This window comes from Aquarana catesbeiana, linkage group LG07 (genome assembly GCF_042186555.1).
Source record: "Aquarana catesbeiana isolate 2022-GZ linkage group LG07, ASM4218655v1, whole genome shotgun sequence".
Classification (NCBI taxonomy): Eukaryota; Metazoa; Chordata; class Amphibia; order Anura; family Ranidae; genus Aquarana; species Aquarana catesbeiana.
In genome coordinates, this window is record NC_133330.1 from 62,485,696 (window position 1) to 62,504,036 (window position 18,341).

An 18,341-nucleotide genomic window follows, 5' to 3' on the forward strand; every position below is an offset into this window, starting at 1 on the left:
ATTTCCAATACTAAATGATGTTGCCACTACGTGTGCTGTAGTGGACTGTAGCAGCAATAGCTGCATACAGTAAGCAGCGCTGTGTTCCAGCAGCAGTACAACTGACATCCCGTCTGCTGCAGCAATTGTCAGGCTGAGTTCACCTCTGCTATTCATGAAAAAAAATAATTTATTTTCGCAAATAAATACAAAGCTTCCTTATATTAATTAAGGTAAGGAGGGGAACAGACAACATCATGATTTCCACCTCGGCCAACAGGAAAGTCATCCATACTGCTGCTGCAAAGCAGGGTGGCTGCATTGTTCTGCAATTGAGTTTGGTTCGGCCAGCTTGGCCCAAGTGAAATGAAACCTGGAATAGTTCTTTCAGTGTATCTGTCAAGTGTTTATCATTGTGTCTCCCTTTACCCACTTTCTGATCAGTGATCACAGAGGATGGTAGGGGGGTTTCAACAGGGAAAACAACCACCTCCTGACAGCATCAGTATAAAAACCTTTTAAAGGGGAGGTGGTTGTGAGGAAGGGTCAGAATAAGTACAAGACCTGCAATTAAACCTATAGTTTTAAATTATAGGGGTAATGTCTTACTCATGATAGGTTTCCTCTTATTTAACTTTACTAAAAAGTCTGATATAATTTGAGTCAGCTGTCACAAGTCCCCTGAATTCTGACAGTTGTGTTTTGTCAGGACAAGACATTTTCCAATCTCTGTTCAATAAGGCCAATCTCCGGACTATCGAAAAAAAAGCACTGCATTGCACACACCAGTCAAGACATTGCAGAGGGTATCAATTCATTAGTTATTCTTGGAAGACATATTCCTGCCTATATGCACCTTTAAGGCTATGCTCACCTTTTGCCTAATATGAACTATGCAATTAAGGTGCCCCATAAAGATAAAAAAATAAAAATAAAATCTGTGCAACTTTTAAACACCATTGTTTGATCTAGTTTTCTTACTTGTAAGCCTTTTGAGGCAACCCTAAAGCCTGGCTGAAAATCCCCATATTGTTCACATTTTATGTTGTACCCTTGTTGCTAGCACAAGACATATGTTGAAAGACTCACCCCCAGCATTACAGGAGAAAGCATTCACCCTGGATTAAAAGCACACACATGTGCAGTGCCTCTGTTGCGGCAATGCTAATCACACTTTTCTTTAGAATACAAATTTAAAATGCTAACATTTCCTTTAACTACAAAAATGGCAATAGAACTGCAGTACAACAGTACATTTTCTCGAGTCTGACCCAAGGAATCTATATGAGCCACCTGCTGCCAGCACAAGTCAACTCTTCCCATGTAATGTTGGAGCAAAATCAATGGTGGGTGGAGCCACAGCCACTGTTTATTAGGGTTACTGGCAGCATTAGCAATCAAAGCAGCACAGAACATGTTCTGTAGGTTTAACCAACAGAAGAAAAAAAAAAAAAAAAATCAAAAAGATAACTTCACTCGGCTCACAAGGCAGATTAAAAAAAAAAATAAATAAATAGAAAAAATAGGGCAGTTGCTTGGGGCATCCAGATGCTCTCTACACATCACTAGTATGTTGAAATAAGACCGCCACTGGTTGGCAAAGGCAACAGCTTCAGTTTCCTGTTCCCAGATGTATCTAGCTACCTCCCTGCACAGCATAACATTCGGTAAAGCTTTTCATCTCCACCATGTACCCTATTCCGTACAAACAGGACTCGCTAGCAGAAAATGTCAGCTTACTGTAAATCCCATTACAGCCATTTTAATTCTTTTTCTGCATATTTTCTCTTGAAACAGTTCCTCCTATGACACAAGCCTAGGTCTGAGCAGAAAACAGAGGAAGGAGCTGATGTCAAATGACATGATTCATGAGGACCGAGGGAGCATACGAGTCCTCTAGGGATAAACAAACGCTTTCCATCTGATCCCTTTACCCAAAGAAATAGAATGTCTTACCTTGTCGACAGGACAGGGCAGTGGAGCTTGGATGACACTAAAAAAAAAAAAAAGAAAAAAAGGAAGGAACAAGCTTACCGTCAGAATGTAAACACAGAACACCAAGGAGCAAGAGTTCAAAAATCCTGGGTGCAAGCTCTGTAAATATTTAACTGGATTTGGTGGAGACTCACATTGACTCTGAAAGGGAGCGGCAGCATGGGAAAGAAATTAACTCTGCCCTGGACTTTTCATTCGCCTCTACTTTATTCTAGTGTACTGCTCATAAAGCGCTGCCTGCCTGGAGCTCTAATACATACCCATTGCTTCTACACAGCACCATTAACTGCTTCAGTTCCTTAGTGTCATACAAGTCATCATTCCAGGACAATAATTCTGGGGAGAGCGGAAAGGGTTAAAGGCGTGGGTCTGCTTTAAAACGCACAACCTTTCAACAAGTTTCTTCATGCTGGACTCCTAGTTCTGTGTTACGTAAAAGTATTTTGGGATATTCCGATTAGATGAAAGGTTTAAACTAAAATTTCTGTTTTCCTTTTTAAACCTACTAACCAGGGCCAAAACAAACAATTAAGGGCTTGGGTTGGAGAAAAAGTACAAAAAAGGTAAAGGCTATGTATTTCCAGGTTTTTAGTCATGGATATTTCATTTAGGTGCAGAAAATCATTTTAGAACACTAAATATTTTCCTCTTCTGTAGCATTTAAATCATTCAGGAGCTAAATTCAGATAACAATTTCAAAAAAAGCTAAAAACTTTATTTCATCTGGTCATACCTATGGCTGACATACAGTATCTCACATAAGCGAGTACACCCCTCAAAATTTTGTAAATATTTTCTTCTATCTTTTCATGTGACAACACTGAAGAAATTACACTTTGCTACAATGTAAAGTAGTGAGTGTACAGCTTGTATAACAGTGTAAGTTTGCTGTCCCTTCAAAATAATGCAACACAGCCATTAATGTCTAAACCCCTGGCCACAAAAGTGAGTACACCCCTAAGTGAAAATGTCCAAATTGGGTCCAAAGTGTCAATATTTTGTGTGGCCACCATTATTTTCCAGCACTGCCTTAACCCTCTTGGGCATGGAGTTCACCAGAGCTTCACAGGTTGCCACTGGAGTCCTCTTCCACTACTCCACAGCGACATCAAGGAGCTGGTGGATGTTAGAGACCTTGCGCTCCTCCACCTTCTGTTTGAGGATGCCCCACAGATGCCTAATAGGGTTTAGGTCTGGAGACATGCTTAGCCAGTCTATCATCTTTACCCTCAGCTTCTTTAACAAGGCAGTGGGGGTCTGTTTAGGGTCGTTATGTTAAAAGACTGCCCTGCGGCCCAGTCTCCGAAGGAGGGGATCATGTTCTGCTTCAGTATGTCACAGTACATGTTGGTTTTTATGGTTCCCTCAATGAACTGTAGCTCCCCAGTGCTATGGTTCCCTCAATGAACTGTAGCTCCCCAGTGCTGGCAGCACTCATGCAGCCCCAGATCATGACACTCCCACCACCATGCTTGACTGTATGCAAGACACACTTGTCTTTGTACTCCTCACCTGGTTGCCGCCACACACGCTTGACACCATCTGAACCAAATAAGTTTATCTTGGTCTCATCAAACCACAGGACATGGTTCCAGTAATCCATGCCCTTAGTCTGCTTGTCTTCAGCAAACTGCTTGCGGGCTTTCTTGTGCATCATCTTTAGAAGAGGCTTCCTTCTGGGACAACAGCAATGCAGACCAATTTGATGCAGTGTGCAGCGGATGGTCTGAGCACTAACAGGCTGACCCCCCCACCCCTTCGACCTCTGGAGCAATGCTGGCAGCACTCATACATCTATTTCCCAAAGAAAACCTCTGGATATAACGCTGAGCACGTGCACTCAACTTCTTTGGTTGACCATGGCTAGGCCTGTTCTGAGTGGAACCTGTCCTGTTAAACCGCTGTATGGTCTTGGCAACCGTGCTGCAGCTCAGTTTCAGGGTCTTGGCAATCTTCTTATAGCCTAGGCCATCTTTATGTAGAGCAACAATTCTTTTTTTCAGATCCTCAGAGAGTTCTTTGCCATGAGATGCCATATTGAACTTCCAGTGACCAGTAAAGAGAGAGTGATACCAAATTTAACACACCTGCTCCTCATTCACACCTGAGACCTTGTAACATTAACGAGTCACATGACACTGGGGAAGAAAAATGGCTAATTGGGCCCAATTTTGACATTTTCACTTAGGGGTGTACTCACTTTTGTTGCCAGCGGTTTAGACATTAATAGCTGTGTGTTGAGTTATTTTGAGGGGACAGCAAATTTACACTGTTATACAAGCTGTACACTCACTAATTTACATTGAGCAAAGTGTCGTTTCTTCAGTGTTGTCACATGAAAAGATAGAATAAAATATTTACATAAATGTGAGGGGTGTACTCACTTTTGTGAGATACTGTACATCTAGGAATAACTATTACATGTTGCAGATTTTGGCAACTCCTCCCAATCCCCAAGTATCTCCATCATCCCCCTTGTTTATATAGGCAAACCGCCATTCTGTCTCTCTCGGGAACAATCATGGGTCCCAGTGGTAAGGACATTGCTGGATCCCTGGACAGGCAAGTGTACTTATATTAAAAGTCAGCAGCTAAAGTATTTGCAGCTGCTTGACTTTTTTGGGGGGAGCCCGGAGCTCCTCTTTAATGCATTCTAAGCATGAAGGTAAATAAACCTTCTGTATAATAGAATCCCCCTGCCCCATCTTATACTTACCTGAGCCCATTCACGATCCAGTGACATGCATGACAGCAGATGCTCTTCCAAATCTGTCCCTCCTCTCTGGGCAGATTGATAGCAGAAGGAGCCATTAACTAGGTGCATGGTCAAGCCTCCCTGGTCTGTGTCAATGGACGCAGACAGGGCGGTTCGGGAGTCAGCCCGCACGAGTGTCCCCATAGTAAACCACTTCCTAAGGGGGCAGTCGTTGAAGAGGAGGATCCAGAAGTGCCAGCAGGAGGAGCCCAGAACAAAAGAATGGGGGCTGCTCTGTGCAAAACCATTGCACAGGAGCAGTAAGTATGAAATAGTTTTTTTTTTTTTAAACACTAAAACGGAACCTTTATTATTACTTTAACCATCACACTGTACTACATTTGCTCAGCCAGCTTCCCTGTAAAAGAACACTGGATATATTTAGACGACCTGCTGCCTACACCTCCCAAAAGCTGCTCTGTGCAATAAAAATTCCCCCCTAAACCTATAGGGAAGACAACACTTCCAGGAGTATCGGTTTGCTGGCAGAAAATGTGACAGCACTTGTCCAACATTCAAACATTATTTGTCTACCTTAAAATGTGGGAGAGGGGAAATCACCAACCCCTCCTGAATCATTGTATGAAATGAGGTTCAAAAACATACAAAGTAGAAACTTGGGCCAGAATATTTCCAGTAATTCCTATTTTTTATTTCTTTGTTGAAATTTACAAAGATTCTGAAACCCAAGCTTTAATCAGCAGGCAACTAAAATACAAATCCAACTGTTTTGACGTAGAAACTATAAGGGTGAAAGCAAAAATCTTAGAATTTCGTTTTAACGAACAAATAGATAAGTTGAATGTGACTTTCAAGCCATTTATTAATGTTTAACTCTGCAAAAACACACACACACCACAGGAACAACATAGGAACATGTAAGATTTCAAGTAGGAACTATAGGCAAAACTTTTTTCCCCCATTTTGGATAGAGCAAGGGAGGGTGATAAGTTAACTCAAATTTTTATACTTTTTGTGTATCAAAAACATAAATTTGTCATAGCATTTAAACAATGCTGTGCTATGATAACAAAAGGGCTTAAAGACTAATTCCTACCCTTTCCAAATAATAAAATAAATGCTCCTACACTGAAAAATTTTTGCAATGAAACCCGCAAATCTTTGCAACTGATATCAGTGACTCATGGTTGTGGAGCCACACACAGCTACAATGAATTGGGGAAAAAATAAAATGAAAAAAAAACAGGACAGGAGAGTGTGACCGGCTCTCAAAGGAGACGGTTCACACAGCTCCAGGACAGCCACAATCCTCATTTAAAAGGGTCCTGTGCATCTTTGGCTCTGATTCATGTGCAAATTTAGGCAAAAATTCTGACCCGATTCGCACCTAAAAATCGGTGAACAGGGACGCACTGGTCCCCATGCTGTGAACCTCCGCTGCAGCATGTGTGACCACAGCCAGCACAAATTTGGCCAGAATGGGCTGGACCACCAAATTCAACCCAGAAGGTGACTGATGCCAATAAGTCTTCAAGAACACAAACATGTTATCACAGAATCTGAAGGGAACACTTGCAACAGTTTTGAAGTGTATGCAACTACAATCAAAAAGAGTCTGTCCTCCCAAAAACCTCCTGAGCTTTTAGCTTCCCCATCACATGGAAACGAAAAATAAGGGGCAGCATAGGGCTGGGAGATTTTCTCAAAAAAAAAAAAATAAAAAAACCTCGATTCACAATTCGAATTGAGGGTTTTTTTTCGGACACCGTGCCGGTCCTGAGGAGCTGCGGGCAGCAGTTTTTAGGCGGGACTAGGCCGAAGCCGCGGCCACACCTAAAAACTCCTGCCCGCAGCTCTTCAGGACCGGCGTGGTGTCAGCGCCGGTCCTGGGGAGCTGCAGGCAGGTGTTTTTAGGCGAGGCCGCAGTGTCTGGCCTCATGGACTAGGCCAAAGCCACGGCCTTGCCTAAACTACTGCCCGTAGCTCCTCAGGACCGACGCAGTGAGAAAAAAAAATCGATTTGCTTAAATTTTGAATCGATTTGACCTCTCAACTCGATTCAAGATTTAAATCGATTTTTTCCCCAGCCCTAGTGCAGCTGAAAAAGAACATATGGTCCATCGAGTCAACTCCCCCTATGTTAGCCTCTACAGCCTTTCCCACCCTCTGGAACTCTCTACCCCAATTTCTCTCACTATCCCCTGTTATGTTTTCAGGGATTCACCTAAAGACTTATCTTTTCAGTTTAACCTATTAATGCTGTGCATGATTCTTTAGGTAGCAGCATGACATAATATTGCTAATTTCAAAGCAGATCAAATAACTATGCAGACTCTAAAACAGTAGCAATGTAAAAATAAACTTCAATACAGTGAAACAATGTCAATTGCATATACAGTGCATCCGGAAAGTATTCATAGCGCTCGAGTTTTTCCAAGCGTGAAAGAAGTTTGTTTGAAATCTTGACAAATTAATAATAAAAAAAATAAATAAAAATAAATCATATGTACATAAGTAATCACAGCTTTGTTACAAAGCCTCAAGTCTTATTTTTTTAGTATGATGCTACAAGCTTGGCACACCTATTTTTGGGCAGTTTCTCTCATTCTTTTTTGCAGGACCTCTCAAGCTCCATCGGGTTGGATGGGGAGCATCGGTGCACAGCCATTTTCAGATCTCTCCAGAGATGTTCAATCAGGTTCTGGGCTCTGGCTGGGCCACTCAAGGTCATTCACAGAGTAGTCCTGTAGCCACTCCTTTGTTATGTTGGCTGTGTGCTTAAGGTCGTTGTCCTGTTGGAAGATGAACCTTGGCCTCAACTCTGAGGTCCAAAGCGCTCTGGAGCAGGTTTTCATCAAGGAGGTCTCTGTACATTGCTGTATTCATCTTTTCCTCGATCCTGACTGTCTATTGAAATTCCACTTCCTGCCACTGAAAAACATCCCCACAGTATGATGCCATCGCCACCATGCTTCACTGTAGTGAGGGTATTGGCCAGGTGATGAGTGATGCCTGGTTTCCTCCAGACATGACGCTTGCCATTCAGGCCAAAGAGTTAAATCCTTGTTTCATCTGATAAGAAAATTTTGTTTTTCTTGGTCAAAGTCCTTCGGGTGCCTTTTGTCAAACTTCAGGTGGGCTGTCATGTGCCTTTTACTGAGGAGTGGCTTCCATCTGGCCACTCTACCATACAGGCCTGATTGGTGGAGTGCTGCAGAGATGGTTGTTCTTCTGAAAGGTTTTCTCTCCACAGAGAAACACTGAAGCTCGGTCATTGTGACCATCGGGTTCTTAGTCACCTCCCCGACTAAGGCTATTCTCCCTCGATTGCTCAGTTTGGCCTGGGCAGCCAGCTCTAGGAAGTGTCCTGGTGGTTTCAAACTTCTATTTACGGATGATAGAGGCCAATGTGCTCATTGGGACATTTAATGCTGCAGAAATTTTTCTGTACCCTTCCCCAGATCTGTGCCTCAATACAAACCTGTCTCGGAGGTCTACAGACATACTCCTTGGACGTAATGGCTTGGTTTGTGCTCTGACATGCACTGTTAACAGTGGAACTTTATATAGACAGGTGTGTAATTTTAAGGACACACAAGAGATAATAGGGCTGCACACCTCAAATAGAAATGCAAAACGGGATATTCCCAAGGGTTTCTAGCAAGGTTTTTTTAGCAGCAAATAAATTGATCAAAGATGATTTTCATGAAGTTTTTTTATTATACAAATAGAAAAAAATTATTTTAAATACATGAATTTTAAAATATGAGCATTGGTTGCACATATATACAAAGACAAATTTCAGTATACATGGCAATGTTTACATAGTGGAGCAAGATATTATAAAATTCCAGCCACATTGAAACCCCAACACGTTTGGACCCATACAGTCGTGTTCTAAAAAGATGCATCAAAAAAGCTTAAACCACTTCCAGCCCAATGACATCTGACTCTCAGTGGGGATATCTAAATGATTCCTGCAGCTGATATCTTTTAGAGCCGGCGATTCTGTGCACCGTAAGAACAATCATAGCGGTAGTTCAGCTGCTTGATCATTGTTACAGGCAGCAGGAGGGGACATAGCGCGCCCCTTGGCTTCTCGCAAGCCTCTTGGAGCCAGATTCTGCCTTTGAGGGGATGGGGACAGCCCATGGAGGCCTCTGGATCATTCAACTTCTTTTAAATCTCTGGTTATAGGACTGTTCCCAATCCCTGGCGGTAAATATAAAACATACCATCACCCTGTATGCAAATTTCTGTATATCCAGACATGTTACAATTTTAAGCTTTTTCAGTGTATCTTTTTAAAACAAAAACTCCCTGAAGAAGACCACGGCAGTATGGGTTTAAAAGCGTTGGGGTATCAATGTGATTGGCCTTTTATAATATCTTGTGCCACTATGTAAACATTGCCATGTATGATAAAATGTGTCCTTGTATATAATGTGCAACCAGAATTCATATTTTAAAATTCATGAATAGAAAAAATTTCTTTTAAATTTGTATAATTAAAAAAAAAAAAAAAAAAAAAAAAAAAACTGTGTGCGCCTTTCCAAATCATTTTCCAAGCAACTGCATTTAGCACAGGTGGATTCCAACTAAGTTGTAGAAAGATCAAGGATGATCAGTGGAAACAGGATGCATCTGAGCTCAATTAGGAATGCCATGGCAAAGACGGTGAATACTTTTGATTTTTTTTTTGTTGTTTTATATTCTTAATAAATTTGCAAAGATTTCTTTAATGTTGTCGTCATAGGGTATTGTTTGTAGAATTTGAGGAAAATAATTTAATTCATTTTGGAATGAGGCTAACATAACAATGTGGAAAAAGTGAAGCGATGTGAATACCTTCCGAATGCACTGTATATGATGCGATTATCCACTGTCGTGCAATGCAGCAAAATATCCCAAGACATTCTTCACCATAGACCAATAGACAAAGCTCAGAAACCCATAACCTGTGCAAAACAGGAAAACTCAACACAATGACCTTCTAATCATTCAGAATAAGTGGCCTCCTTCTGACCTGCATTTGACATGTTTCGAGCAGGTTTTGCATCTCCATAGAATAGTATGGGGATACAATCCTCCATAATCTTCCAAGCCACTGACAAAGGCCCTTATGATGATGATGATGATGATGATGATGATGAATCAAAGATAGCGTTGTTTGTTCTCAGTAACAGGTGACATGTTCGGCTCAAATCTGAAGACACAAATTTAGCAGTAGAACCTCATACAAACTGAAGCATAGTGGTGGAAATGTTATAGTATGGGGTTGCATTGCTGTTTCCACACCTGGGCATCTTGCAGTGATAGTGTTAACTCAAAATTTTGGGTCATATCAAAGTGTGTTTGATAGGAATGTGAGGCCAGATGTTTAAAAGTTGAAGCTGAATCGGAAATGGATAACGGAGGCAAAGCACACTAGAAAATCCACTCCAGCATAGCTTGAAAATAAAGGGAGTTTATGGACTGATCTAGTCAAAGCCCAAATTTAAATCCCATTGATATGGTGGGGTGAGGGTGTGGGGGGCAGGTGTTGGGGGCGGATATGAAAAAAGGCAGTTGCTGAAGGGGGCAATACCAACTTCTGAGGCTATGGACGTGCCTACTTTTCTACAGAATTCTACCCATTGATATTTTTGTTAAAAACAATACACAGTAAAAATTGGAATGCAAGCATAATTCGTTCCAGAAACATGCTTGCAATCCAAAGTACTTGTATATCAAAGCGAATTTCCCCATAAAAAATAATGTTAACTCAGATGATTAGTTCCACAACCATTTATTCATAAGTCCTTTAGTTTATAGTCCATATAAAAATATTATAGCAATGCGATAGGTTGTGTAAACATAAAACGTCCATCCACAAATGGCAGCCTCCACAAGGGGTTTAGAAGCAAAATCCAGCAGGAGCTACGGTGAATAAAAGAAAGGAGAGGCATCTATAAGTGTAGCAATATGGTTACATTTAATGAAGGTACAACATTTAACAACTCACATGGTTGATGATCAAAAGAGGCACATCTAGTATGCAGGCATCCGGGGTAAAACTGTCAACATAGCCGCGCCGCCGGCTCTTACCGCTGGTCAGTCTGCAATCGTGACCAGGAAGACTGTCCAGTAGTAGAACGATTTGAAAGCGAGGCTTGATGGAGGACGTCGATGGTGGTGCGGGGGATGGTCTATGTGGACAGCTTTAACCCTGGATGCCTGCATACTTAGGTGTGCCTGTTTTAATCCTCAACCATGTGACTAAATGTTGTACCTCCATTAAGATCACTTTTACACTGGAGGCGTTTTTCAGGCGCTAAAATTAGCGCCTGCATAGCGCCTGAAAAAAGCCTCAGCTGCAAACCCAGTGTGAAAGCACTCTATATGTAACCATATTGCTACACTTAGAGACGCCTCTGTTCTGTTTTATACTCAGTTGTGACATGACGCTACTTGTATATCAAGACATCGCTTGCATATCAAGTCAAAGTATTTAAAAATTTAGCTTGTCTTGCAAAACGCTATCAAACCAAGGTTTTACTGTATACCTAAATGAAAACAAAATTTGCTTTTCCAATGATGTGTTTATCTGCTGGAGTGAGAATCCAGTCACATGGATATTTGTGGGGAAAAAATACAAGGGCAGGTTAAATAAAGGATTTTATTTATTGTTTACTAACCATCATTACTGGTATAAATCAAATACAGCTACAGAATTTTTCACAATAGTAGGTAGCATTAAACTGATCCACAAAATATAATACAACAGCAGAAAAAGCCTTGAGTACAATGCTAGTTTTACACTCAATGAAAAATAATTTAATGGTCAGTCAAAAAAGCTCATATGGTATATATTGATCAAATTTTATAAACAATCAATAAAAAGATAATTTATTGATCAAAATACCTACTTAGTGCAACAGATTTTATTATGTTAAAATTATTTTATTCTAACAATTATAACTGTATTGCATGTATGGTCAGTGTACAGATTCACTGATGGAGTAAAAATAGTGTATTACTACATAATAACAGAGGGTCATTATAAAAGATATTACTTGTCAGTATCGGTCAGTAAACGTACCAACTTCTCTTTTCACACTAAAGGGTGTTCTATGGAAATACACAAAGTTATTAAAACATCTAGAGAACAAAACAGAGCCTGGGAAAGATCAGCTAAGCGGATTTTAACCTCATTATCTCAGGAATTGGAGCAAACAGCGGAGGTAAACTACAGAGGAAAGCTGCCGTTTCTGCATAGCTAGGACTAAGTGCCGGTTCACACTACCGCGACTTGGGATCCGACTTGTCAGACCTCAAGTCGCCCCAAGTCGCTTGACATCTGAAAGTCCATGTAAGTGAATGAGAGCCGTCTATATGTACGCTACTGAAGTCGCTCCGACTTCAGAAAAGGTCCCTGTACTACTTCAAGGCGACTTGTAGGCGACTTGTACCCATTGATTTCAATGGAAGTCGCCTACAAGTCGGATCGTGGTCTATAGTGAAGCGACTTCACAGGAAGAGAAGATGTTTTTTTCAAGCAAACCCCTCCCTCCCCCAGAGCGGATTGTAGTTTGATTGGCCACTGGAAAGTCGCCTGTCTTGGAGGCGACTTGAAGTCGCCTTGTAAGTCGCCCCAAGTCGCGCTGAAGTCGCGCTGAAGTCGCGCTGAAGTCGCCTTGCTAAGTCGCGCTGTAAGTCGTGTTGCCCCTGTGTGAACCAGCGCTAAGGCTCTAGGTACACAGGTGTCAAACTTGACAGAATAGGACTATGGTAGACCTTGCCTTGTTTTCATTGTCATCCTTAGATTAGCGAGACCTCTACTCAGCTCCATGGGAACTCGTACAAGCCTGAACCGAGGAGAGTGTGCAAATTCCAAGCCAGTACTAGATGTTTGAGCAACCTGTCAGCAGGTACATGTAGGGTCACGTTGAGGACTTGCCTACACCTTAAAATACAAATATACACTCATCGGCCACTTTATTAGGTACACCTATTCAATTGCTTGGTAACACTAATTGCTAATCAGCCAATCACATGACAGCAACTGAATACATTTAGGCATCTAGAGATGATGAAGATGACTTGCTGAAGTTCAAACTGAGCATCAGAATGGGGAAGAATTTATTTAAGTGACTTTGAATATCCACTTAAGGACTGCCGCACAACTATGTACGTCCAAACTTTGAACAGGGATATCGTTGTTATGGCAGCAGCTAGCTGCCATAACCCCGGTATCCCCGTTTTCGTGCGGCGGTCGGCTTTCAGATAAAAGTGGTCCCTGCGGCGGATTCGCCACAAGATCACTTTTAATCGGTGCCGGGAGAGGGGCCCCCCCTCCCGCCGCGATCCAGTGCCCTCCGCCGCTTACCGGAGCCGTCGGTAGCGGCGGAGGCGATCGCATCCTTCCCCATGGTGTGTCTGGACACGAGTGAGGCTAAGATGGCGCCCACTCGTCTCCATGACACTGCTGGGCGGAAGCGACGTCAATATGTCACTTCCGTCCACGACTCTTAAAGGTATATTTTTTCAAATGTCATTTTTCTAAATGACTTTTTTTTTTTTATTGCATTTTAGTGTAAATATGAGATCTGAGGTCTTTTTGACCCCAGATCTCATATTTAAGAAGTCCTGCCATGCTTTTTTCTATTACAAGGGATGTTTACATCCCTTGTAATAGGAATAAAAGTGACACCATTTTTTTTTTTTTTTTTTTTTTTAAACAGTGTAAAAATAAATAAAATATTGTAAAATAAATAATAAAAATAATAAAAAAAAAAAAAAAATTTAAAACGCCCGTCCCGACGAGCTCGTGCGCAGAAGCGAACGCATACGCGAGTAGCGCCCGCATATGAAAACGGTGGACAAACCATACATGCGAGGTATCGCAGCGACCAGTAGAGCGAGAGCAATAATTCTATCCCTAGACCTCCTCGGTACCGCAAAATATGCATCCTTTAGAATTTTTTAAACGTCGCCTATGGAGATTTTTGAGGGTAAAAGTTTGACGCCATTCCACGAGCGGGCGCAATTTTCAAGCGTGACATGTTGGGTATCAATTTACTTGGCGTAACATTATATTTCACAATATAAAAAAAAATTGGGCTAACTTTACTGTTGTCTTATTTTTTTATTCAAAAAAGTGAATTTTTTCCAAAAAAAGTGCGCTTTTAAGACCGCTGCACAAATACGGTGCAAAAAAAAGTATTGCAATGACCGCCATTTTATACTCCAGGGTGTTAGAAGAAAAACCATATATAATGTTTGGGGGTTGTAAGTAATTTTCTAGCAGAAAAACCTGTTTTAAACATGTAAACACCTAAAATCCAAAACGAGGCTGCTCCTTAAGTGGATATGGCATGGTTGTTGGTGCCAGATGGGCTGGTCTAAGCATTTCAAAAACTTCTGATTTACTGGGATTTTCACACACAACCAGCTCTAGGGTTTACTAAGAATGGTCAGAAAAAGACAATATCCAGTGAGTGGCAGTTGTGTGCACAAAAATGCTTTGTTGTCAGAGGAGAGATGAGAATGGGCAGATAAGTCGCAGAGGCTCACCAAAATTGGACAATAGAAGATTGGAAAAACATTGTCTGGTCTGATAAGTCTCAATTTCAGCAGCAACATTCACATGGAAGGGTCAGAATCTGGTGTAAACAACATAAAAGCATGGATCCATCCTGCCTTGTATCACCGGTTCAGACTGGTGGTTGTGTAATGGTGTGGGGGATTTTTTCTTGGCACACTTTGGGCCCCTTAGTACCAATTGAGCATCGTTTAAATGCCATGGCCTACCTGAGTATTGTTGCTGACCACGTCCATCCCTTTATGACTACAATGTACCCATCTTCTGATGACTACTTCCAGCAGGATAATGCACCATGTCACAAAGCTCAAATCATCTTATCACAATGAGTTCCCTTTTACTCCAATGGCCTTCAGTTACTAGATCTCAATCCAATAGAGCACCATTGGGATGTGGTTGAACAGGAGATTCACGTCATGGATGTGCAGCCAACAAATCTGCAGCAACTGCATGATGCCAACATATGAATATGGAACAACATCTCTGAGTAATGTTTCCAACACCTTGTTCAATTAATGCCACAAAGAATTAAGGCGGTTCTGAAGGCATAAGGGGGTCCAACGCAGTACTAGCAAGGTGTTTCTAATAAAGTGACTGGTGAGTGTAAATGGAGCATGCAAAGATAAAGCAGTCCTGTCTGGGTAACAGTAAATCATGGAACATTTAAAGATTTCGCAATGCACTTTACTGTATATTGAGGTGTAAGACGTTACGGCAGCCAATTAATTTTAAATGTGGCTCAGTGAAAAAAAAAATTGCTTGCTGGAGTATATTTTATACCACATCGCACTGCTTATGTATTGTTGTACACAGGTGCGTTGTATAGGAGTGTTGGGGTGCCATTCAAAATGAATGGAGACATACATACACATCCCGTTGCAGTACCACACACAGTGCCACATGCATTACTGCATTGCACTTGGTATGAACAAGCCCTAAAAAAATATAAAGTCAACGCTCCTATTTTGGCTGTAAAATATGTCATTGTTATTGAGTAAGCTGCAGACGTTTCTGTGAACACCTTTTGCTGCATTTTGTCAATGCTTGTCACCTGTCACAAGTGCACAGATGGCAGTTACTAAAGCAACGCATTCTGGAATTAAACATCAAATGTTAAGGCAAAGGCACCATGAGCATAGATAATTACATATACATATATCTGTCTAAGATAGCTGTTTCACATCAGGGTGATCTCCCATATGGATTTAAAAGCTACCAAAAAAGGAAGGGCAGATGGATGGGAATAAATCAAACTCAATTTAGGGGCAGCTAAACACAAGGAAACAGATTTCAAGTCAAGGTGAAAATAACGTTAATGTCCACTAGGTGGAGCTACTGAAACAAGACTTTAGATTATGAATGGAATTACTACAAACAGCTGAAGTACCACACCTATATAATAAACTGGTAAACCAAATGCTGACCTGATTAACTATTAAAAGTAGAAATCACACAAATGAATCACAAAAGCGTAAAATGACAAAAGTAGGTATAGTCCTTTTCGAGCAAGTAGAAAACAAAATTCACTATAACTTGGTTATTAATTTTTAAAAACAATGCACTTTCATTTTATATAAACGGAAAGCTGCATTTACAAGACAGTGTCCAGTGGATTTGGAAGACTCTCACCTAAATGACCAGGTTTCACGTTTCAACATTCCAAAATACAGTTCTTACAATGTCGTTTGAGCACAAAAAAGTCATTTGATCACTTTCGTAAAAAAGCCCTAAACAATATATATATATGGTGGGCGCACCTAAAATGACATTGTGCTGCTTCACCTATATCACCCATTATATAGCCTGTAGTACAATAGTTTAAGATTTGAAGGTCACGTTCTGTGCAGCAAGCCTGATTGTTATGATCAGGGACACGTACAAAAATCCTGCTCAGCTGATTTTTATCTAAGTGTCACACAGTTCATTTCTGCCTTCACCACCAACAGTACAGATACCTGCGTAGGCTAACATTTCCTCATTCCCAAAATGAATGACATGTGGCACATGAAGGTCATGTGCTCTCTGGTACATAACTACATACATACACATACAGGCATACCCCACTTTTAAGTACACAATGGGACTAGAGCATGCATGCAAAACGAAAATGTACTTAAAGTGAATACCTTTTTTCATTTCTACGGTGTAGTGGGGGGTGTCAGGGGCTGTAGTGGGGGTGACAGGGGCACACTGGAACAGGGCAGGCTACGCTCTTGGAGCTTCAGCTCCTTCTACTGTCACTGCAAAAGGTCTGTACAGTACTTGTGAGGCACTTTACATACACTTGCGGGTATGTCCGTACTCGTGAGTGTACATAAAGTTAGTGTACTTAAAGCGGGGTATGCCTGTATACATACACACAGGAAATCACAACAACTTCCCTTTAATACACCATAGTTGAAAGTCAGAATATATACCGTTAGGTTCATATATATTTGGACACCAACACAATTTTAGTTTTTTTCAGGTATTTACCAAAACATATTCAAGATATAGTTATATAATGGATATGGGCTGAAAGTGCACCCTCAGGTTTAATTTGAGGGTATGTACATCCAAAATTGGAGGAAGGGTTTAGGAATTACAGCTCTTAAGAATAGTTATCCCCTTTTTTTGCAAGCGACCAAAGGTAATTGGACAATTGAATCAAAAGCTGTTTCATGGACAGGCGTGGGCTACTCCTTCGTTATTTCTTCATCAATTAAGCAGGTAAAAGGTCTGGAGTTGATTTTAAGTGTGGCATTTGCAATTGGAATCTACTGCTGTGGACCTACATCATGCGTTCAAAGGAGCTGTCCATGCAAGTGAAACCAGCCATTGTAAGGCTTCAAAAACAAATCCATCAAAGAGATAGCAGCAACATTAGGAGTGGTCAAATCAACAGTTTGGTACATTCTGAGGAAAGTAGAACACACTGGTGAGCTCAGCAACATAAAGAGGCCTGAATGCCATGGAGGACAACAATGATGGATGATCGCAGGATCCTCTCTATGGTAAAGAAAAACCCATTCACAACACCCAGACAAGTGAAGGACACTGTCCAGGAGGTAGGCGTATCATTGTCAAAGTCTACAATCAAGAGAAGACTTCATAAGAGCAAATACAGAGTCCACACCACAAGGTGCAAACCATTCATAAGCATGAAGAATAGAAAAGCCTAACTAAGATTAATCTGTACCAGAAAGATGGGAAGAAAATAGTGTGTAGAAGGCTTAGCAAAGCTTAAAGATCCAAAGCACACAACGTCATCTATAAAACATGGTGGAGGCAGTGTGATGGCATGGGCATGCATGGCTTCCAGTGGCACTGGGTCATTGGTGTTTATCGATGATGTGACAGAAGCAGCCAGATGAATTCTGCAGTGTTTAGAGATATACTGTCAGCCAAGATACAGCCAAATGCAGCAAAGTTGATTGGACAGTGCTTCACAGTGCAGATGGACAATGATCCAAAACACACTGCAAAAGCAACCCAGGAGCTTTCGAAGGAAAAGAAGTGGAATATTCTGCAATGGCCGAGTCAATCACCTAATCTCAAACCAACTGAGCATGCATTTCACTTGCTGAAGGCAAAACTAAAGGCAGAAAGACCCACAAAGATCAACTGCAGTTAAAGCCTGGCAAAGCATCAAAAAGGAGGAAACTCAGTCTTTGGTAATGTCCATGGGTTCCAGACTTCAGGAGGTCATTGCCAGTAAAGGATTCTCAACAAAATATTAAAAATGAACATTTTATTTATGATTGTATTCATTTATCCAATTACATTTGAGCCCCTGAAAATGATATTTATGTGCAGCCCGTTGAATTAAAGCTGAAAGTCTGCACTTCAAATTCCTTTGGATGGTTTCATTCTCGGCAGATGTAGTTAAAATAAAAAAAAAGTGTGTAAAATTCCATTTACTGGCAGCACACAGCAAAACAGGCGCTACTTTTCCCCCAATTAAAGCGGAGTTCCACACAAAAATGGAACTTCCGCTTTTCGGAACCCCCCCCCTCCGGTGTCACATTTGGCACCTTTCAGGGGGGAGGGGGATGCAAATACCTGTCTAAGACAGGTATTTGCACCCAC

General features: G+C 41.2%; 1 protein-coding gene across 12 annotated transcripts in view; it reads right to left on the reverse strand.

The window, feature by feature from the left end:
- Window positions 1-18,341, reverse strand: part of SLMAP (sarcolemma associated protein) — a 236,753-nt gene that overhangs the window by 100,463 nt on the left and 117,949 nt on the right. For 11 of the 12 annotated variants that reach the window (XM_073592240.1, XM_073592238.1, XM_073592236.1 and 8 more), the window contains one exon: window positions 1,936-1,972. In XM_073592240.1, the coding sequence (XP_073448341.1) occupies window positions 1,936-1,972 (37 nt within the window). Of the gene's footprint in view, window positions 1-1,935; window positions 1,973-2,013; window positions 2,096-18,341 lie in introns of those variants that run through there. The other variant, XM_073592243.1, reaches the window with a different exon arrangement.